The sequence below is a fragment of the Triticum aestivum genome, chromosome 2B (genome assembly GCF_018294505.1).
Source record: "Triticum aestivum cultivar Chinese Spring chromosome 2B, IWGSC CS RefSeq v2.1, whole genome shotgun sequence".
Classification (NCBI taxonomy): domain Eukaryota; kingdom Viridiplantae; phylum Streptophyta; class Magnoliopsida; order Poales; family Poaceae; genus Triticum; species Triticum aestivum.
In genome coordinates, this window is record NC_057798.1 from 92,941,667 (window position 1) to 92,965,185 (window position 23,519).

At 43.4% G+C, this 23,519-nt stretch overlaps 1 protein-coding gene across 1 annotated transcript; it reads right to left on the bottom strand.

The window, feature by feature from the left end:
* Nucleotides 1–10,114: 10,114 nt before the first annotated feature.
* LOC123043656 (probable apyrase 2) lies at nucleotides 10,115–14,938 on the bottom strand. The gene is made up of 9 exons (XM_044466173.1): nucleotides 14,144–14,938; nucleotides 13,929–14,057; nucleotides 13,796–13,852; nucleotides 13,544–13,636; nucleotides 12,358–12,563; nucleotides 11,679–11,773; nucleotides 10,977–11,191; nucleotides 10,675–10,864; nucleotides 10,115–10,586 (listed from the first exon to the last, which is right to left on the bottom strand). The coding sequence occupies exons 1-9, from the start codon at nucleotides 14,459–14,461 to the stop codon at nucleotides 10,474–10,476; spliced, it is 1,416 nt and encodes a 471-aa protein (XP_044322108.1). The 5' UTR covers nucleotides 14,462–14,938; the 3' UTR covers nucleotides 10,115–10,473.
* Nucleotides 14,939–23,519: the final 8,581 nt, after the last annotated feature.

The window sequence follows — 23,519 nt, forward strand, 5'->3', positions numbered from 1 at the left end:
CAAAAGTCTTGGTGTGGTTATCCGAACTCACCACTCGTGGAAGCAAGGCCGGTATATCCACTGAGCATCGTTCAGTCCCCTCTTGTCTCGCGTCTGGTCGCACCAGTCTGTCTCTGAGAGACGGAACAGAAGGGTACGGGTAACGTGTCCACGTGGTGAATAAATGGTGTAATACGTGCGTGTGATGTCAGGACGACGTGTATATACATGTCGAAACAGATGAGAGAAATCAAAAAGATAAATTTATATGGTCGTCTTAATGCTCCTGCAGCTTGCATGGAATTGCCTCACTGCATACGCACGAGAGGCATGGCGTGAATTCGGTCACGTTGTGGGGTTTCAGTTTCAGTTTTGTTCATGCATCATGTATGCGCGCGTGCCGCTTTTGACTGGCCGGACGGTAGCTTCACAGGACACGTTCCACGGAAGAGCTAGCTAGCTAGAGTGAAGTAGTTGTAAGCTGTTGCACTCGACGCAAAAAGATTTCGATAGCTCTTCATCCCCATCCCATCATAAACGTACCTCGCCGGCCGGGCTCCACATTGCACAGCTAGCTACCACTTGTTCGGCCGCTAGCTATTGCGACACCACTTCTTTCTCTTTCAGCTCTCTTTCTTGTTCACGTACGTAGAAAATAATTTAATTGAAGACGTTTGTCTTTGTGGCTAAGGAGTAGAAGCTCAGAGCAGCCAGATAACCTTTTCACACGTTGTAGTAACAAACCTGCAGACATCTAGATGCACTCAGCCAAAGTCACGAAAGGGAGAAAAGATTCGAAATAACCACGTAGGAGTACTCCGAATTTTACTACCGCGTGAGGTTCCTGGAAAAGACATGTACATGCAGGACGACTTGACTAGCTAATGATCAGCACTTCCGTAAGAAGGCTCGCCACCGGTTCCAAATCAGACGATAAGGCCAGCCAGTCTGGCCAGTGAGGCGACGACAGGGAAAATGGCATTTGAGCATGGAATAAAGCGCCGTTTGTCAAGCTCGCTGGCGGCCGGTACTGGCAGACATATATGTAAGCCATGCACGTCGTCACATACGTCACACATGGAGCGCTCACCGATAGATTTTTTGGCTAGATTTTTCGGTTAGGTAGCGTATGATTTGAACCAATAATCCACGCCGACGGCGCTCGCAAAAGGGGCGGAGGAATGAGACCTTAATGGGAGGGGGGAGATGATCATGCGATAACAACTTGACGCTTATCGCTTCGAGATCGCTCTCCGGCGGTGTCACCAGCCTCTCTTCGAGACAAGGAAACAGACTGAATAGTCCAGGAATATATGTAGAGCACTAGTGTCTGGTGCATGCATGCGTGATGTGTGTTTTGAGAGACTTCACAGCTGGGGCTACTGGACGATGCAGAGGGAGTTGTGCGTAGCTATCTCGTTTCGACCAAAGCTCTACAAGAAATTACGCAACCACAGGTAAGCATCCATTGATGGAGTCATTGGAGTGGAGCAGTGATATGCAACTTGGCTGCTAAGAAAAGGATGGAGTAACTGTAGTAAGATCGATCTGGTTGGTTATGGTAATTTCTGAACGTGCTGTCAGTCCCATTAGGTGAAAAAGTGAAGGAAGGAAAAGATTTGGTCGACGGCGTATCGGCTAGGTGTCGACATTAGCGTGGCGTACAGCTTAGCGTCTCTGTAGACTGTAGTTTATACGAACACGTGGTGGGGTAAGTGCAAGTGGTAAAAAACCGCACGCTACGTACGCCACTAGTAGTCCTTCCTTTTAGCCTACAGTGACATCTTCCAAATGGAGCATCTGGACTAGGAGATACATTTGCACCATCCAAGTGTGAGATGGGCATGCAACCATGCATGCGTGCGTGCGTGCATGCAGCTACCGTAGAGACCGTAGAATATACTGTGACAATGAACAGTGTTCAAGTCCCACTTTACCAGTCGGCCGATTGAATATGTGAAGCTGATCGATCGTGTGGTAGAGGAAAGTAAAGCTGTGTGTGTGCGTGAGTTTTTCTTCTTCAGCATATCTTTTTTACAGGACAAAGATAACTTCAGGGTGAGACTCGTCGACGGCGTCACGATGTATCCATAATCATGGAACGCCGTCGTCCTTGTCTTGTCTGGTACTCGTTCCAATCCAGCTTGTTTAATTAATGGTAATTTTCTGATAGGCAAGGCTGAGCTTGACCGTTGTACTGCAGTTTTATTTGAGGTATATTCCCAAGCTCGAGCGTGGTAGTAGATTTTTTCACCTCAAGTCACTGTAGCAGCGCTGAGCAGAACAGAACAGACTTTCTCTGTCTAGCTGGGGAAAACAAACATGGCTACTTCAATCTTTATTTTTCTGACGCAATGCAAAAAAAAAAATATATCTCTACTAGAGCAAGCTGATTCCTATTTGGCGCCCGCTGCACCGTTTTGTTCGTTATCGGTACACAGCGCTCATGCGCGTCTCTCACGGCCGGCCCATATAAACTCCGTTTCTTTGTTCTTTATATGCTTCCTATTCAGGGTTTCCGTGTGTTATTTTCGCGTGTTTTCTATGTGTTTTATTTGCCTGATTTTTCATTCATTCTTTATTTATTTATTTTCTCCTTTTTTTCTTCTATTCTTCATTTTTGGGACCATTTTTTAAATTCATGATTTTTCTAGGTCTCATGAACGGTTTCAAATGCTGGGATTTTCTCAAATTTATAAACATTTATTCGAACCTGTTCACTTTTTTAAAATCTGTGAACTTTTGAATCATGAAAAATTTCAAGTCCATGAAAGTTTTTCAAACTCGCAGACCATTTTCAAATTCAGTAACCTTTCTTCAAATCTGCAAAATTTCCAGAATCCGTGAAATTTTTCAAATTCGTGAAGCTTTTTCAAACCCATGAATGTTTTTACAAATCTGTGAACTTTCTATGATCCGCGGACTTTTCTCAAATTCCTGAACTTTATTTAACTTCATGAACTTTTTCTGAATTCGTAATCTTCATTTAATTTCATGATTTTCTTTCTAGGAAAATCAATGGTCAAATTCATCAACGGGTCAATGGTCGTCAGTGAGTCAGAAGTCAAACCGTCAAATAGAAAAATAAGCTGGCGGGCAGGCGCGAACATGCCCACATACACTGGGCCATGTCCACTGGGCCACGGCCCATGAGGGGGAGCTGAGGCCGCTGTGCAGCTTACCTGGCACTAAAGACGCCAAATAGGTATGCTCAAAAAAAAAGACGTCAAATAGGAGGTCTTCTAGAACAACATAGTTACTTGCAATTGGGGACAACAAAAAATACAGCAATCTGTAACGCCGAAATCAATAGCTAAAGAGTATCCCTTGCAAAGGTCACTCCTACTTTTTCATACACTGACAAAATGGTGCACTACATGTGTGCCACTTGTCGCAACCTGTAAGCTTCTCTTTTTTCATAGATTTGTTTTCTTAAACGCTTTATCCCTTGAACCGTGCATTCAAATCCCAAACTATTTCCATCGTTGGATACTCGCGTCGAAATCTTCAAAACTATATCCCATGTTCATAGGTTTTAGTGGGAAAAAAAGTATGAAGAAAAACGAGACAGAAGCAACGGGTTTTTTTTTACTTTTTCCCCTTTTCGAGAAGCAAAGATCTATGCCTTCACGAGATGCAAATATGTGCTTCTTGTGGAAGCACAATAAGTAATCACAGAATTGTTTTTCCCTTTCCGAATGCTTTTCACGAAAACAAATCTGTGCCACCACGATAAGCAAATTTATGCTTCTCGTGAAGCAAAAAAAAAATCATGATTTTGTGCTTCTTACGAAAACAAATATGTGCCTCCCACAAGTTTACCCTTTGATTACTTGCTCTCCTATAATGTTAGTTTATTTTGGGCCCGATGATAGCGTAAATTGCCTGTCCGAAAAGGGATCACTTCGGTTATGAAAAACTTGTTAGTGGGCTTTACACCCGGACTTAATTAGAAAACAACCGACTGGCCGCCGGCCCTTTGGCAACTGTAGCAGGCCGATTCAATGTAGCGCGGTAGTGTAGCACCTCTGTTCATTCTAGCACGGTTACTCTAGTGTCCTGCTTTGGAGGCCATTGCATGCCAAGAAACCTTTTCTCTGGTTGAGCATTTGATGCTCCAAAACGTTATTGTTGCCTCAGACTCAAAGCAGATAATGAATGATATTGCAAGAGGATGCAACGAAGTATATGCTATACATTATTGTCGTAATCAAATATACAATGATGCCTTTATTCTTGAAGGTAGTGTCGCTTATGTCGATGTTGATAGGTTAGCCAAGTTCTCTCATTCTCTTAATCAGGGGTGACATGTATGGTTGGTCCAACCCCATGATCCCATTACATCCCACTTCATGTCACATTTGAGTAATAAAACATATTGAAATCCCTAAAAAAATGTAGCGTCCTCCTTCACTATTCTCCACATGCACCGGTTACTCTAGCGCCCCAGTTCATATTGAACACTTTAAGAAAAGTAAAAAAATTAAGTTTTTAAAAAGTTTAAAAATTATCCAAATTTGTGAACAACTTTTTAAAATGATAACTTTTTTTGAAAATATGAACGATTTTGAAAAGGAATATTTAAAAAATAATTTGTTTTTATTAATGGTAATAATTTTTGAAAAATATTTTAACAAATTATGAACAAAATTTGAAATTCAAATGATTTTATAAAATTACAGGAAAATTTTAGAATATTTTAAAATCTTCCTAAATTGTGAACAATTTTTAAAAAAACATGAACCTGTTTAAAATTTCACGCATTTTATGAGTAAAATTATTTTTAAAATTTTTTGGAGAAATATTTGATTTTTTTAAGAATTGGGTGCATTTTTTAAGAAGGGGTCTTTTTTGAAAAATGATAATTTTAGAACAAAAGGCAGAAAAGAAATAATAAGAGAAAAGCAAGTAAAAACAAAAGAAACGGTAAAGAAGGTCCAAAAACCGGTGGCTCACACATGCAATACAAGTCAAGTGGCCCGACCCATTTTAAGTGGTTCCCTGTGGCGAAGTGACGACGAATTGACAGAGAAAGCATTGTATAGGATTCCGTCGGATAAGCCCAACCCACCTCCACTTCTTCCTTTTGTAGAACGTCCTTCCCTAGTGAGAATTTCGGCTTCCAAGGTTTTTATTTCGACTGCCATTATATTCCACTAAATAGAGGTAAAAAAACATTTACTTAATAACCAGCACTTTCTCAGTCAGGCTAAGGAAAACAAACATGGTTACTGCAATCTTTTTTCTCTCTCTAGAACAACACGGTTACTTGCCATTTGCAACAACAAAAATACAACAATCGCTTATGCTTGTTTATTTTGTTTCTGATGATGGTATAAATGCCCAGCCTGGAAAGGAACAAGTTCGATTGCAACAAACTTGTCAGTAGACTTTCCACCCGGACTTAATTAAAAAAGGGCCACGTACATGGGCTATTACATGCTCTTCTTGTCGAAATCACTAACTGAGAAGTACTCCTTCCAAAGAGCATTTTTACCTTGCCAGGTTGTGACAAGTGGCGCACTGCATATATGCCACTTGTCATAACCCAGAAGTTTTTTCATTTTGTAGATTTCTTTATTCAAAATATTTTATCTTTTAAACCATGCGTCCAGATCTCAATGGTCTTTCCGTCAAATAGGAGGGATACCGCACTAGGCACATTGATGATATGGGCCTACCAAAAGTCAGTCTAACCAGCCCAACGGATGCACTACCTGTGTGCGCAGATTAACTAATAACATACCCCCGAAAAATGATTAACTAATTAACAATTATTTGTTAAAGCTAATTAACTAGTAATATTCATGGGCATAAAATGAAAATGAACTCATATTAGTAAATTGGTTTTGCTAAATTATGGGGAGTGGTTTTTTTCCTATTTTTTATTTGTTTTTGTTTTATGGGTATGATTGTTACGTTTTTTTTAGTGTTTGTGGGTTTCTATTTTTCTTTGTCTTTTTCGCACTACCTATGTAACTACGGTTGCACATCCATCGACCACGCGCCACTGTAGTTACATGACAGTTAAATGCCACTTGTCGCGCTTAACTACAGCTGCATGTCCATCGAATGCACACAATTACAGTTGCACGTAAGCCAGTCAATACATTCACATGTCTCTCATAAGTGCACATAAGGGGAGTGGCGGAGCCAGAAATTTTTATCATTGCTGTAGATAATCTACAGCTTAACAGTATTAGTCCATGGTTGCATGTTCTGATATATATTTTTCTAAGGATGTGGTTAGATTCCTGCCGATTTATATTTGGTTTAGTATATTAGTTGATATTTTGTATGTTTATTGTTGATCTTATGAGCACCTATGAGAGACAACTGAACATACAATTATGCACGACCGACAAACATGCGATTGTAATTGCACGCGATCGGTGGACATGCAGGAATGTGCAACTGTAGTTAAGCGCAATCGGTAGCATTGTAGTTGTGCGCAGATGCAGGAATGTGCAACTACAGTTGCGCATGATCGATTGTCATGCAACTGTGGTGGCACATGGTCGACAGGTGTGCACTGTAGTTACACAAGTACCGTAAAGAAAACCGAAAATAAAAACCTATAAAAAGGATTTAAAACATACAAATCAAACCGGTAAATCAATGACAAATAAAAATTAGGAAAAAAGTATATAATGCTGAAAGTGCTCTGAGTAAATATGAGCGAGATTTAGCAAAACCATTTTCCTAATATGAGTTCATTTTGTTTTAGAATGTCGCTCATGTATATTAATTAAATATTTAATTATTTTCTCTAGACAATATAATAGCTTTATCAGTTTATCTAGACAAGATAATACTTAATTTAGATCCCTGGCCGCAAAGGATACCAAACTACGCTGCTAGCCACTACGCCCACATTCTATTCTTGGTTAGATCTAGGGGCATGACCTTCTTTATGCAATTTGAGCTAGTTTTTTCGTTTCTTTCTCAGTTTTCACAGATTTTTATTTTTTATATTTTCTTTGGTTTTCTTTATTCTCTATTTCTTTCGGGTTTTTTTATTCTCTTTTTTCTTCTCCATTTTTTCATTCTTTTTTGCATTTTGCTTCTTTGTTCTTTGTTCTTTTTTCTTTTTTATTTCTTTTTTTGTGCGGTTAGTTCTTTTGGTAATTATTCTACATCTTTTGTATATGTCAACAATATTTTTAAATAAATGTCTAACATTTCTTATCCATTTTTTGTTTTTTCTTATGTTTATCTCGTCTTCACTCTACATTTTTGTATACGTCAAAAACATTTTTTTAGTAAGTGATCAACAGTTTTTGTATGCACGGTCAACATTGTCCGGACGCATATTCAACATTTTTTAAATACCTGTTCAACATTTTAATACTTATGCAACAGTTTTTAAATACATGTTCAACATTTTTGAAATACTTATTCAATATTTTTTAATACTAATTCAACATTTTCAAATACTTGTTCAACATTATTAATACTTATCTGAAGTTCTTCAACTAAATGTTCAACATTTTTCAAATACTCATTCAACATTTTTTTAATACTTATTTAACATTTTCACATACTTGTTCAACATTTTTAATATTTATTCAATATTTTCATATACTTGTTCAATATTTTTCACATACTTTTTCAACAATATTTAATACTTGTTCAACGTTTGGAATACATATTCAAGATTCTCAAATACTTGTTCAACAATTTTTAAGCACTTATTCAACATTTTGTAATACTTATTCAACATTTTTCATGTGTGTGTGTAGAATATTTTAAAGTATAAATAAGAAGTACAAAATAAAGCAATAAATGAGAATAGAAAACACAAAGAAAAAAACATGCTATAGCCTCCCACGCTGCTGGGTCGGCCCATCTGGGGGTGCCCCGAAGCAAGGCTTCCCATGTGCTCGCTTAAAGAGAGAAACAGGGGTGCCCCAACACCGTGCCGTTCCCAGTGGGAGCTCCTATTCAACGCGTTTGGCCATGGGGAAGATGCACGAAATCACTAATTGAGGAGTACTCCTTACAAAGATCACTCCCACCTCCCAGGTTGCGACAAGTGGCGTATTGTATGTGCGCTACTTGTCGCAATCTGGGACTTTTCCCTTTTTCGTAGATCCGTTTATTCCAATCATTTTTATCTCCTAAACCGTGCATCCAAATCTCGAACCGGTTTCACCCTTGGATTCCTATCTTCAAAACTAGATCCCATGTTGATAGGTTTTGACAAACTTTTTTTCACGAAAAAACCGAACAAAAAGAACTGGATGAATAAACCGAACCAGGAGCACGATTTTTTTTCCTTTCTGAAAGAGGCACGGCCGTGACTCTCGTCAAAGCACAATCGTGCCTGTCGCGCGAGCAAAACCGTGACTCTCACGAAAGAAAAAAGAGAGAAAACGCTGACTCTTTCTTCCGTTTCCGAGAGGCACGGCCGTGCCTCTCGCGCGAGCAAAGTCATGCCTCTCGCGGAAGGGAAAAACCAGAAAATACATTATTTTTCCCGTTTCCAAGAGGCACGACGGAAGCAAAACCGTGACTCTCGCATAAGGAAAAAAAACAGAAAATGCATTTTTTTTTTTGTTTCCGTGCCTCTCGCAAAAGCAAAACATGCCACTCGCGGAAGCAAAACCATGCCTCTTGCGAAAGCAAGAAAAATAAAAGAAAAGGCGCTTTTTCGCGTGAAAAGATGTTTTTTGGGAAAAACAATTGGTCCAAAAGCTAAGGAAGACCGGTAGGAAACCAAAAATCCAAAAAAAAAACGGTTTAAAGCCGAGAATGTGTGCGGAAAATAAAAAAAAATCCGAAGGGAGCGCCCAGAGCGCGACGTGTGGCGGCGGCTGAGAGCGCGCCAAGTGATCGTTGCGAGCCCCCGAAGGAACGGTCGTCAACTAATTGCTCTCGAAGATGCAGCGCGCACCCTCTGGCTCCCCTACACTCAAACTTGGGCCAGCCCAGGTGCAGGCGGCTCCCCGTTTTTTTTTTGTCTTCTTTTTTACTTCTTTAAAAATGTTTGGGATTTCAAAAAAACAGAATTTTAATAAATGTCACTAATGGAACAAAAGTTCACAAAATTCATAAACTACATATTTTGAAATTTATGAACAAAAAATTAATTTTCTATAACATTTTTCTAATTTAGGTAAACATTTTTGGAATTTTATTAACAAATCATTGAAGTTTTTTTTATTTTTACGAATATTTTTTGAATTCTATGAACATTTTGGAAATATTATGAACATTATTTGATTTCAATGAATAACTTTTTCATTTGATGATCAAATTTTGAATTCCAAAAATGTTCACCCTGATTTGAAAAAAAAATCATATTTCAAAAATGTTAACCAATATGAAAAATGTTCCCAGATTTCAGAACAATTTCATGTCTATCGCCACCACCCACGACTCGCGGTCGTCGTGTGGGCCGGCGTTTGTCATCAGGTAGAGAACATCGTCGTCGTGCGCGGTGAGCCTGGGGTGGGTGACGAACAGGGACGGGTCCAGGGGGTTGCGGATGTCGCTGGTCGCTAGAGTTCACCTCCCCGTCCTTGCGGAACCCCGAGCCGCCCGCCGCCATGCTCCACGTGACGGCCGTCCAGCCGTCCGGGATGGGCGAGCCCGGGCTGGCGTGGAGCTGGAGGTCGACGAACTTGATCCGGCCGTTGATGACGGCGATGTCCCGGAAGAAGGACGAGAGGCCGTGGAGACGGAGGTCGCCGTCCGGCTGCACCGGCTCCGGCAGCGGGACGTAGCGAAGCGGCCTGGGGCCGGGGCGCTCCTCCTCCTCCTTCCTCGGGACATGCACGTCGCAGAGGAGCATGCCCCGGCAGAGGTCGACCTAGCCCATGGCGCCCCTGACGGTGACAACCCTGTTGCAGAGATGCCCCTGCGGCCGCGGAAAGGCAGTGGGCGTGCGGGTCCAGGGGTCGTCGCCAGAGTCATAGGTGCAGACGTCGTACTGCTTGGCTCCGGATCGCCGGTGAGAGCAGAGCGTCACGATCTTGTAGGCGTCGGCGCGGTAGCGCATGATGCCGACCTCGCCGCGAGGCAGGTGGCCATGGCACCTGGCCAAATTGAATGACCTAATTGGATGATCTCGAGTTTTGAGGCCACGTATACTTGGCAGACAATCACACAATGCATAGATAAGAGTTTAAAATATGGCAACGAACAATGCATTTACGGTAAGTGAACAGTGTGTTTATGCCCATCTCAAGTGGAAGTCAGAAAGAATGGAATGCTCTCGTCTACTCTCATCATCAGTACAAAAATAATAATGCGCCTTCCAATGGCGTCTGGCTGCAGTACAACTGGTGCCGTAATCCTCATGTCCTTGCGTATGAACCTATACTGTATGGGAGGGGAGGCTGGACGAACTGACCGGGTGACAAAATGGCGACTTCAGGGGGAAGCACAGACAGAACCCGCTAAAGTGTAACCCCCTGAATCCAAAACTTCTTCTACGGTGGCCATGCCCATGCTCCCACGTTGATGTTTCTGTTGCTACACTGGTGCTGCCTATGACGAAGATGCAACCTCGATGGCACTTCCGAGTGGCCACGCAGCTTCAACAAACGCGTCACTGTAAGGAACCTTCTTTACCAATGTCATCTCTTGTTGGGGATCAACACCTGCAAGATGGAAGGCGAGAAGCATGAGATATATCTACAATAGTTGTACATGATTACGGACATTTTTACTTCGTACTGGGACTCTTACCAAATCCATCCACGAGCAGTGTGTACTGGTAAACAAGATCCATGCAAATGTATGGGACGTTATCCTTCTGGACACCAGGGTAGCTAGATTGGGCGTCATTCACGTTCAATTTACAAGCACGCTTGGCAGCTTCCTCAAAGTCTGAGGGTTTGACCTTGGCAACAGCCGCATTGGAGTTAATGAAACCAGCCTGAACAGGAATCAAGGAATGCTTAGAGGTGCATAGTGAGAAACAGTAGCAAACAAGTGAAATTCATCTTCAAAAGGAGGACAGTGCTAGAATCAGAAGCTCCATAACTTACCTCAGCTGCCCTGTCAAAGAAAAACGACGCTACAAAGAGATTCTTCTGTCCAGCACCACCACCACCATTCCAAATGCCACCAAAGGAACATTTCATGTGAGTGCATGCTTCATCTACTTTAAGAGCTTTCACTACATCAGCCCTGCATTCCGAAAAACTACTGCCAGAAGGTGCAGCCGATGCTTCAAATGTATTGCCACCATACTTGTATTGCCCTAAAATCATAAATGCCATTAGAATAGAGTCCTCCTATGATCAGCACAATGAAAACAAGCATGTCATGTCATAATCTACTTGTGGTTTGTATTGGCTATGAGTTTTTATGGACATAATACAAAGTAAGTAATACTCCCTCCATCCCATAATATAAGAGTGTTTTGGACATAGTGTCAAAAACGCTCTTGTATTATGGGACGGAGGGAGTATATATGGTAATACAAGTACTTTTAACAGAAAGGATGATAAGCGGCAGACTAACAAGCAGAACAAATAAGATAGTTTGTCCTGTAGAGAATGGTAATGTACACAAAACAAATTTGAGGAATTCGTCCTACTGTAAGCCTGAGTTTGTTTCACAAGATAGCAAAGCTGACTTCTTTTGGGAACAAACTTCACTGAATGGGCTGGGAACTAACCTAGACTTTTAAGATGCAGATGAAAAAGACAATAGCAGAACAGTAAGGCAGAAGAAAGCAGTCATACCCTGATGTCCAGCCAATACACAGTTGCTGTAACCATTGGCATTGCCAGCTTTTAAGATCTCTGCTCTAGCAGCCAGCAATCCATAGCGCAAATAACTGCAATGAAAGTTCACACTTATATTCATGATTTAAACTCATCACACCTTGGACAAGAATAATCATGTGATGTCACTTCTATTAGTCATACACCAAAAACTTATTACCCACAGAGCACAAGTGGATGCATAACTAAAGTCAGTTCAGATTAGGTATTGGTTGAACCGATGGCAATATGTTTGTCTACAATGCAGTTGCCTTGAAACAGTGTTAAATAAAGTCATGCTTTTCTTGAGATTACTCAGCTGTTCTTACTGGTGGATTTTTACACATTTAAATTGGGATCATCATGAATTTCTCACTCCCAATATGAATTATTTTAGGTCATTAATGTATTGTGGTGACATGATCGTTTCTTACATGATTGCACTTTTTTTTCTTTCAGTGATTTATGACTCATCAATCCAATTAGACAAAAACAAGATTTGCAGGACAGTACCACCATCAGGTGCTTAAATAGGTTTTCATAATTGTTACTTCGTGTTATGCTTAGAAACATCAGCAGAGGGTTCACAAATTACCAGGACAATAATTCAGCTAAACAGGAGGAACAGCAAAAAGCTAACGGAAGTTATAATATCAACCTGTGCACATAAAGATGATATGTTGTCCCTTTAAGGAAAAGCTTCTTCACGTATGATTCTTCACCATCTGCTGGTTTAGGAGCCTTTTCAGCATCCTTCTCTGGGATAGCATACGCCATTTGGACAGATCCACCGCCAAGGTCAACCACACCAACTGTGTCTGCATAGGTCTTTCCCAGATTTCCCAACAGATAATTAATGGTAACCTGTAAGATTATAGAAGAGTGAATGAGAGAGATATGGTATATGTCCCTAACTAGAAGGTAGTAAACAAAGCAGCAAAGCTTATGAGTAATTCCTAAACACTCTGCTTAGCGCACAATCTGACCTCTAATAGGCCTGGTCAGTGGTTACCTTGAACTCTACTGACATACAATTTTACATGTCTATACCATCTATATCTATACCACTATATAGTGTGGGAATGACTTCGAATATTGGCTGTTGGATGAAGCCAATCAAACTGTGGAAAGTCAGCAAATACAAGCATTCTTGGCCATTGGACATCTTATTCAATATACAAGATTTTGCCATGCATGCGTACCATCTAGAATATTCCATTACTAAGCTTAAGCACAATGCACCCTATGCACAAATCTCAAAGCACTATGTTTCTCCTGTGTTCTACAATCTTCCATACTTTAAGACTGCCAACTTTTATCTTGTAAATGAATTGCTATTGCTTTTTTACTTTATGAATATAAATGCATAATATGCACAAACCTTATCACTTTATTAAAGAGAACACACACAAAAGAAACTCCATTGCTACAGTAGCATAGCAATATAACATGCCGCTCAAAGAATTGACATTCACTTTTGCTTTATTTACTTCTTGTACAAGGCTATGGCAGCATCTTCATAAAATGATTTATATTTATTTTTCAGTGCCATGAACTACAAGAATTAAATCTACATCTCATACATGATGCATATGTGACTATAATCTCTAGTTGCTTGTGTTACGTGATATGTCAAATATGCAATCATACATTGGTTATGTAAGTTCTCACGTGCAATGCACGTGTACCTTACTAGTAAACCATCAAATCAGTTCATAACTTAGGAAAATGGCATGTAGTCTTCTAAAAAAATGAAATACATGCAGTGGTAAAAAGAAAATACTGAAGAGCGTTAGAATAACATGAAACGCAACCATATGTGATAATTAAGGCCAGCATCCTACCCATTCATATGCACCTTCCTGAGTTCCATCAAGAACTGTGACCCAATCCGGCTGGTTCTTAAATGAACTCTTTTCACGAAGAAGATCCCTAACCTGCATTTTTGTGGATACATTAACATCCAGGTACACAATCAATCATGGCAAATTGGTAATAACGTAACAAAAACCTCACTGAAACAAAACAAAAAAGCATAATAACTCGCAATGCAGACAATGATGATGATGATGATGATATGATAGAAGACCATTTACCGCTTGCAAGATCTCTTCGGATTTTCCTGCTCCCAAAGCTCTTAGCCCTGCTGTTGCCTGTGAATGAATGAGGAAGCTAAGGACATCAACAAGCACCGATTACAAAATCAATTAGTGTGAACAAACCACTCACCCCAACTCTGACAGGCGTCTGGTCGCGCAATTCAGCCGGAACCACTTCCTTGGCCTTCTCAATGAGGGAGACGAGCGATTGAGCAGCCTCGCGCGGGTCCTGGGCGTACGCGCTAAGTCCAGGCTTTTTCTGCAAGGGCGGAAGGGGAACGGAATTCAGCTGACAATGACCTAGACCAGATCCAGATCCGATGGACGAACGGGTCGTCGACTTACCTGGACGAAGAGCTCGATGTCGGTGCCAATGTGGACAAGATCCAGGTTGCCGTCGAAGCAGAAGACGTGGACGCGGCTGCCGGAGCTGCCGGCGTCGAATATGACGGCGTACTTCTTACCCCCGGCGGCGGCGGCGCCGACCCCTCCTCCCAGGGGCCTCTGGGCGGCCCCGGCGGGCGCGCGCGGCATGAGGAGGAGCACGAGCGAGACGAGGGCGAGGGGCGCGAGCACGACGAGCAGCACCCCGCGGTAGCGGTGCACGCGGTCGGCGAGCGTGTCCTGGCGGCCGGCGCCCGGCAGCTGCGAGTAGCGGCGCATCTTGTCGGCGGGCAGGAGGAGGAGGTCGGGCGAGGAGGGCGTGCGGTAGCGGATGCGGCCCCCGGGGCCGGGGGGCGACGGCTGCTTGACCGCCTCTAGATCCTCCGCGGGATCCAGCGCTCCCGTCCGTCCGCTCCGCTCCGCGCGCGTCGGCGTGGGCGTGGAGGAGGCGAGGGATGGACAGCCGATCTGCGCGAGCCTCGGGGGTGGAGTTTTAGGCGGGCGTGCGCGCGTCGGTGGGTTTGACTTCGGGAGGGGTGGCGTCGGGATCCGGGCGCGCGTTGGGGAAATGCGTGCGCCTCGGGATGTGGCGCGGTGGTGTCTAGGTGCTGCCGCCGGGCGCGCGCGCGACGGAGGCGGGAGGGAGGTGGCGGTGGCGGTGGCGTGCGGAAAGGACGGCGCTTTGTAGCGGCCGCGGCGGGGGAGGGGGTGGGGGGTTGCTTGTGCGGGTTCGCCGTGCCCGTGCCGGTGCGGTTGGGTCTGGGTTGGCTTCGTCCGCGCGCGTGTGCGGAGTTGGCCGGACGCCACCGGAGCTGCGGTGCTCGGTAATTTCTCACGGTGCTGGTCCACGGGTGCGCCGGACCGTGATTGGTTGGTGTAGGCAGGTAATTGACCGTGTACGCGCCAACCAGAGAGCGTGTCGACGTGTTGATGCATTCAGCGTCCAGTTAAACTTTCTTTTTTCTGAAAAAAAACTTTCGATGGACTCATCCATAGTCACGGCAGTACAAACAATAAAATAAAAGTAACAAGTACATAGACCATTACCGACGAATATAAGCATTGAAGCGAGTCAAAGGAGTGCTGCCATCGTCAGCCCTTACCGATGTCGAACAAATCTTGTTGTGGTAACAGTGAGGAAGTCGTCATGTTAAGACCTTATGGGACGAGCGCAACAGACAATCATCATCGATGAAGAGAAGCTCAAAAGTATCCAGCCTGTAGACACATGGATGTAGATGAACAAGGACCAAATCCAAGTAGATTCACCGAAGACAAAAACCGACCGAATCTTCAGGGATCAGCTAGAGACACAACTCCAAATGCCCTCAGATGATGCTAGAAGTACCACCAGGATGGGGCTAGGCAAGGAGAACCTCATTCCATCTTCAAGAAGTCGCTGACGCCTCACCTTTCTAAATAGGACACAAAACTTAAACCGGGACAAGGAGACACCTAAAACGGAGCAGGACCCATCCCACTCGCAAGGGTCGAGGTCCACCGCACCTCCATTGCATAAGGCCACAAAAAATGAGACAGACTCTGGCAACAATGACATAATTTAGGAATCTCTGATCATCCGAGTGGCGAGAAGCACATGCGAAGGGATACGATGCCAGATGCGTGCTCTAGTAGCAATCCATTTTACCCTTGGGGAAGTCCACTCAATGCACACATTTTTTTTCTCAATTCTTTTACTAGAGTGGCCTACAACTTTTTTGATTGAATTGGAAAAATACAGCAAACACAATGTTTTGGATCATAAATAAATAAATTACTCTCTCCTATACATATTAATTGTCACTGATTTAGTACAAGGGAATACAAAACAATTCTCATAACGATGAATTTTTTCAGAGGCAACTTTCCATACCTATTAATAAAGGAATGACTATTTATTTTTCCCAGCTACTACGTGTTTTACAAAAAATCCATTGATCTTTCTGATATTCACCCCGCAATCTAGGCTTAAATCGGATTTTCGCTTTTGCGGAAAAAAACTTATGTTTTCCTAATCAACTCGCAGTTCAGTTCTAAGTTAGATTTTTTTTCTTTTGTAGTAAAACCCCTGATATTTGGGATAATCAACTCACAGTCCATATAAAATTCTTTAAAAAAATCCATATCTTTAAAATCGTAACTCCAAATTTAACATGTATATGGAATTTGATTAAAAATCTATAGAATCTAAATACAATGTTATTTTATCTATTAAGTATTTTTTTAAATGATATTTAGGGTGCTAGTCTAATCAATATCGCATGATCCACCTTTCTTTCGTATCGGTGTCGATCCAGACTAAAAATGAATGCCTCAGCAAAAGCAAATTGGAGACGAAAGAAACTATCTATAACGAGACATGCACGCCTCGTCAAAACCTCGCGGGAAAAAAGGCAGATTTCTCATCTTATGCTGAGAGAGAGAGAGAGAGAGAGAGAGAGAGAGAGAGAGAGAGAGAGATGTCTTAGGATTGACCATATTCAAACACATATGTGATTGTGTGAGCACTGAGGCCACCTTCAGTGAGTGTGGGAAGGAGAATAAGTGGCAACATAGATGGATGTCATGTGCGGAAATAAAGGACATAGACCTATTGGGGTATTGAATCATGGTTATTGGGTTAAAGGCGTGTGATTTTTCTTCTTCTGTTGCAACGCACAAACTCTTTTGCTAGTCATATTTAAAATTAGGAAGTTATTTGATTTAATTTGATTGAGATAGTGCAAAATATCTAGAATGTCCGCGTTTGATTTGATGGAGTTAATGCAAAATATTTGATTTGATTTGGTTGCCCGTATCCAATCTATATCTAGAATGTTTGCATTTGATTTGATTGAGTTAATGCAATTACCTTACACCCACGGCGTTGCAAAAGATTTGATTTGATTTGGCTGAGTTAATGCATGACATGGGAGGGGAGGCTTGACCAATGAACGTACGGCCACCAACTCCCCCTTTAATACTAGAGATTGTCCTTATATAATGAAAGGCAATAAAAGTAATGGTAATGTGAAGGGGGACAAGAAAGAAAAGCACAGGCAAAGGAACCATGCAATTAAAGCATTTTTGGATATTTTTCGATGTGATAAATATAGGAATTTCTTTAAATCTAAACAGTTGGTATGCAATCACGAGCCCTCATCGTATTGCAACCGTCCAAGTTCATTATCTAATGCATGCAACACCAAAGATCTATAAAAGGACAGGGGGTGCGACAATGGAAGCAACCAATCACCTACATCACCAGTTCAGACCTCCCCACCAGGAGGGGTATTCTCTGCCGGCATGGCACCGAAACCATGGGCTCCCATAGGATTGTCGATGATCACACTAGAGTTGATCTTCGTCAGTCTCCTGCTGCAAGCGGACTCAAAATCATGTGTTGAAATGATAGGCAACCGATTGGTGACCACCATGAGGGACAAATGCTTGCTTGCTTTCAATCCATCAACAAAACCTGGTTCAAATCCCATTTGCGGAGAAAGAGTGCTGCCAGGCGGTAGGCAAAGGTCTTGAGAGGTCCAGGGGAAACAGGTGCCTTTGTAACTACATGAAGCTTAATCCTGGCCTTGGTGGGCCTCCTGTCTTGGGTGGGCCTACTATGGCTGAATTGTGCAAGCTTAGCGAAAGGACCAAACAAATCTGTGGAAGCTAATTCACTTTAAAAAATCTGTGGAAGCTAGTAAGAAGGAAATGCAATGAAGGGGATATGAGATGATGTAGTGTCCTACTCATATTGTTATGCTTATTAGTAGTTGTCATTTAATTATTTTTATGGTTTCATGTATGTGTTGTGACACCTTGGATTTAGCCAATTTTTCTTTTTCTTGGATTTATTGAATATTTGATTTGGATTTGGATTTTTTGTCAACTTCTTTTGGACTTACCACTTGGAAATCATTTTGATTTTCTTCCAAGTGGGTTCTATCCACTACAAAAGAAAGACACATCCGTGACAATTTTGGGCCGAAAGAAAAAAAATTCTGTCATACTTATGACACTTCTATGACGATAATTGTGACAAAACCCGGTATCATCATATATGTGGTGGGCTCCTACTTCTATGACAAAAAATCATGACAGAAAATGGGTTTTTCGTCCTGGGCGGGCTGGAGACGCGGCTGCATGACATTCTTTGGGCCGTCCATGACGGAAAAACCGTGGTAGAAGCGAGGGCGAGGAAAATATCAGGGAGTTCCCGGTTATGGTGGGTGATCGGGGTCGAGCGATGCACGTTTCTCTCGTACCGTACGCGCGTGGGTGCGAGGAGTTGGGCTCTAACTAAACCCGAGCGAGGCATCGCCTAACTCAACCTGAGTGATTGCACTGCAGGCTACGCGTTACTGAACCCAAGCGATCGAGCAATTCCTTCGCTACTACTGCTAACTGAAGTCGATCGATGCTGCCTCTGGGTGAATAGTGAGTGTTGCTGGGGGGGGTTTGGATGAACAGTTCCCGGTGGGGGTGGATGAACAAGACCCCGTGGTGTTGCCTCTGGATGAACAGGACCCTGATCGAGCCGGTTGGGGCTGGATGAACAGGACCCCGTGGAGGGCTGGATGAACAGGACGACCCCATGGAGGGTTGGTTGAATAATAGCTGGTGGAGGGCTGGATGAACAGTAGCCCGTGGAGGGGTGGTTGAACAGTAGCCCGTGGAGAGGGCTGGTTGAACAGTAGCTGGTGGAGTAGCACGTGGCGGAGGCTGGATGAACAGGAGCCTGTGGATGAACAGTCGCAGGTGGAGGCTGGAGGAGCTCGACGATGGATGAATAGTAGCCGTGGAGGCTGGAGGAGGTTGACGATGGAGATGAACAGTATCCCATGGAGTCCCGTTTTGCAGTACGCCACACCCCTCCCGATGAACAGGACCCCCGTTTCGACTGTAGCGCTCCAACACAAGTTCGTTTCCTCCGTTTTGCGGTACGCCACACCCCTCCCGATCAACAGGACCCCGTTTCGACCGTAGGAGGTCCAACAGAAGTCCGTTTCCTCTGTTTTGTGGTACGCCAGAGCCCTCCCGATGAACAAGATCCTATTTCGAACGTGGCCGGTCGAACATAAGGTTGTTTTCTCCATTCAGCGGTATGCCAGGCCTCGTTTCCATCGGCTGTTCCATCCAAGTCGGTTGGCTCCCACGCGTTCCATTGCCTCCCGATGAACACGACGCATTCCGTTGCCTCCCCATGAACACGACGATGCGCAGTTTCTCCGTTCCGGCCCAGCCATGTACACGAACCCTGGCCGTACGTATGCGCGAGTAGGCGTTCGAGACCCCGCCCGTATGTACGTACGTGGCCATATTTTCTTTCTTGCACACTGGCCACTGTATGTACGTGTACATGCTACGTGAGCGCCTCTACATTAACCAGTATGTACATACACGTTCGCCACCAGAATGACAACCTTACGTACGCTTTGACCAGGTGGGTCCCGACTGTCAGGCACTTCCTTGCGTGCGAAGATGTAGCTGTTGGGTCCCAACAGTCAGGGGGTGAATCGTTTTTTTCGGACGCACTTCCTTGCGTGCAAAGATGTAGCTGGTGGGTCCCAGCAGTCGAGGGGAAATGTTTTTTTGCGAAATACGGTGGCCCGTCCAGTGGGTCCCTGTTGTCAGGTGGAGGAATCATTATTTTCCGCGTAATAAGGAGGCACTTCCTTGCTGCGGCCGTGGACCCAACTGTCAGCCTCTCCACGTACAGTATTCTTCCGATGGAAGTCGTTCCTTGACCACGTTGACCACACCACATTCCGTTGCATGCATGCGTCCATGGGCGTGGTGCGTCCCCACTGTCAGCCTCTCACGTACAGTCATCTTCCGATGACTCTCGGTTGTTGACGATGTTGACCACACCGTGTCGAGCGCACCAAGGCCGGTGGACAACGGCGAGGCCCCAGACTGGAATGACCCTGAAAGTGCAACTATCCCTAGGTGGTTTTGGTAATTCCTAACAACATATAGCTCATTGAGCTAATGCTATTCCAAGATAAATATTTCAGGAAAGCTCAATGATTGGCATGGCATGGATGAGAAAAGTGGACCCCTCAAAATGCTAAGGACAAAAGAATTGGCTCAAGCTCAAAGCTCAAGACTCTACATTTTCTATTTTAGTGATCCAAGATCACATTGAGTCTATAGGAAAAGCCAATACTATCAAGGAGGGATGAGGTGTTGCTTAATGAGGTTATTATTCAAAATGCTTAAGTGATATGCTCCAAAGCCCTCAACTACTTTCTCACATCCACATTGACCTAAACCAAAAGTCAAACTCGGCCCCACCGATTCTTTCTATCCGGCGCCACCGAGTTCAGATGTCACAGCCACTGCCACGAACCCTAGGCAAATCGGTCTCACTGATAGGGATCTCAGTCTCACCGAGATGGGATTGTAATCTCTCTATTTCCCTTCGTAACGTTTCGGTCTCACCGAGATGAGCGATCGGTCCCACCGAGATTGCAATGTAAACTCTCTGTTTCCTTTTTGTAACATTTCGGTCCCACCAAGATGAGCGAATCGGTCCCACCGAGTTTACCTGACCAACTCTCTGGCTAGCTTATTACCAAAATCGGTCTCACCGAGTTTGTGTAATCGGTCTCACCGAGATTACGTTATGCCCTAACCCTAACCATATCGGTCCTACTGAGTTGCATGTCGGTCCCACCGAAAATCCTAACGGTCACTAGATTTGCTAAATCGGTCCGACCGAGTTTCTCAATTCGGTCCCACCGAGATTGGTAAGTTGTGTGTAACAGTTAGATTTTGTGTGGAGGCTATATATACCCCTCCACCCCCTCTTCATTCGAGGAGAGAGCCATCAGAACATGCCTACACTTCCAACTTACATTTTCTGAGAGAGAACCATCTACACTTGTGTTGAGGTCAAGATATTCCAATCATACCATAAGAATCTTGATCTCTAGCCTTCCCCAAGTTGCTTTCCACTCAAATCTTCTTTCCACCAAATCCAAATCTAGTGAGAGAGAGTTGAGTGTTGGGGAGACTATCATTTGAAGCACAAGAGCAAGGAGTTCATCATCAACACACCATTTGTTACTTCTTGGAGAGTGGTGTCTCCTAGATTGGCTAGGTGTCACTTGGGAGCCTCCGACAAGATTGTGGAGTTGAACCAAGGAGTTTGTACGGGCAAGGAGATCGCCTACTTCGTGAAGATCTACCCCTACTGAGGCAAGTCCTTCGTGGGCGACGGCCATGGTGGGATAGACAAGGTTGCTTCTTCGTGGACCCTTTGTGGGTGGAGCCCCCCGTGGACTCGCGCAGCCGTTACCCTTCATGGGTTGAAGTCTCCATCAACGTGGATGTACGATAGCACCACCTATCGGAACCACGGCTCAAAATCTCCGTGTCGTCAATTGCATTTGCCTTCTCAAACTCCTTCCCTTTACCTTCATATGCAATTGTGTTAAATTTCGCTGCTATACTCTAGAATTGCATGTGTAGGTTGACTGCTTGACTTGTGCTAATTTGCTAAAAACTTCCAAGAATTAAAATTGGGAAAATGCTAGGTTTTTATTTGGTCAAGTAGTCTAATCACCCCCCCTCTAGACATACTTTCGATCCTACTAGTGGTATCAGAGCTTTGGCCTCCATTTGCTTTGATTTCCATAGCTTTTGGTAGTCATAGCCTTGGTTTCACAACCTAGGAGAGTATGGCGTCTAGCGAGGGAAACTATCACCGTAGAGGTCCTTACTTTGATGGTACTAATTTTGCTAGTTGGAAGCATAAGATGAAAATGCATATTCTTGGACATAACCCTGCCGTATGGGCTATTGTGTGTATTGGCTTGCAAGGTGAATTCTTTGATGGGAGAGAACCGAACCGTGAAGCTAGCGTGGAAGAATTGAAGATGCTGCAATACAACGCTCAAGCTTATGATATCCTCTTCAACGGATTGTGCCCCGAAGAATTCAACAAAATCAGCCGTCTTGAGAATGCAAAGGAAATTTGGGACACTTTGATTGACATGCACGAAGGTATCGACTCTGTCAAGGAATCCAAATTGGATGTGCTTCAAAGTCAACTTGACAAGTTCAAGATGAAGGATGGTGAAGGCGTCGCTAAAATGTACTCTAGGCTTGCTCTCATCGCAAATGAGATTGCCGGCTTAGGAAGTGAAGAGATGACCGAAAAATTCATCATCAAGAAGATCCTAAGAGCCTTAGATGGAAAGTATGATACCGTGTGCACATTGATCCAAATGATGCCCAATTACAAGAATCTCAAGCCAACGGAGGTCATTGGAAGAATTGTTGCTCATGAGATGTCACTCAAGGATAAGGAAGAGCTTCACAATAAGTCAAGTGGTGCTTAAAAAGCCTCATGTGAAGCTCCCACATCATCAAGTGAGAAACAAACCTTCAATGAAGAATTGAGCCTAATGGTGAAGAATTTCAACAAGCTCTACAAGAGTAGGAGCAAGGAAAGGAGTTCCAAGACAAGGTCCTACAATGACAAAAGATCTTCGAGTCGAGAGCGTAATTGCTACAATTGTGGAAGACCCGCACACTATTCCAATGAGTGTATGGCTCCCTACAAGAGAAGAGAAGAATCACCTAAGAGAAGAAGTAGAAGAGAAGAATCACCACCAAGAGAGAGGAGTAGAGATGATCGTTATGAACGAAGAACATCCCGGAGAAGCAAGGATTCAGAAAGGAAGGACAAATCATCAAAGAGCTACACAAAACAAAGACATCAAGCACATGTTGGTGAATGGGTATCCGGCCCCGACTCCGAACATCATTCCGAGAGAAGCTATCACTCCGACTCAGAACATACTCAATATGAAGGTGTTGCCGGTCTAGCACTTGTGTCAACCAACTCCTATGACATATTTGATTCACCAAATGAAGGACTTGGAAGATGCTTCATGGCTAAAGGCCCAAAGGTATCACACCCCGAGTATGTTGATTTCAATAGTGACGAAGCTGACTTGCTAGGTGATGATGATTTACTTGTTGCCAACTCTAGTGATGAATACTATGATGAAACGTCAATTAATCATGCTAATCAATATAAAACAAATGAAGATGATAAGGAGAAGATTGAGCTTCTAACTAAAGAACTAAACACTCTTAAGTTAGCTCATGAAACTATCTTATGAGATCATCGAGAACTTTTAAGGACTCATGAGAAATTGTGTTTTGAAAAGCTCAACCTTGAGCAAGAACATTAGTTTTTAAAGGCTATCAATGATGATCTTCCCAAGAAAAGTTCTTCTTACATTGCCAAGCGTTTACTCTTATCTACTTACATGCCTCAAGTCAAGTCAAGTAACAAGAACAAGAAAGATTCTTCCTCTAGTAGTAACAACAATCATCA

Bases quoted from the DNA above. Each gene is read 5' to 3' on its own strand.
- LOC123043656 (XM_044466173.1), bottom strand. From the start codon at position 14,461: ATGCGCCGCTACTCGCAGCTGCCGGGCGCCGGCCGCCAGGACACGCTC. The intron at 13,637-13,795 runs GTAAATGGTCTT...ACAAAAATGCAG, and splicing joins CCGAAGAGATCTTGCAAGCG to GTTAGGGATCTTCTTCGTGA. The intron at 11,192-11,678 runs GTATGACTGCTT...TTATGATTTTAG, and splicing joins TGTATTGGCTGGACATCAGG to GGCAATACAAGTATGGTGGC.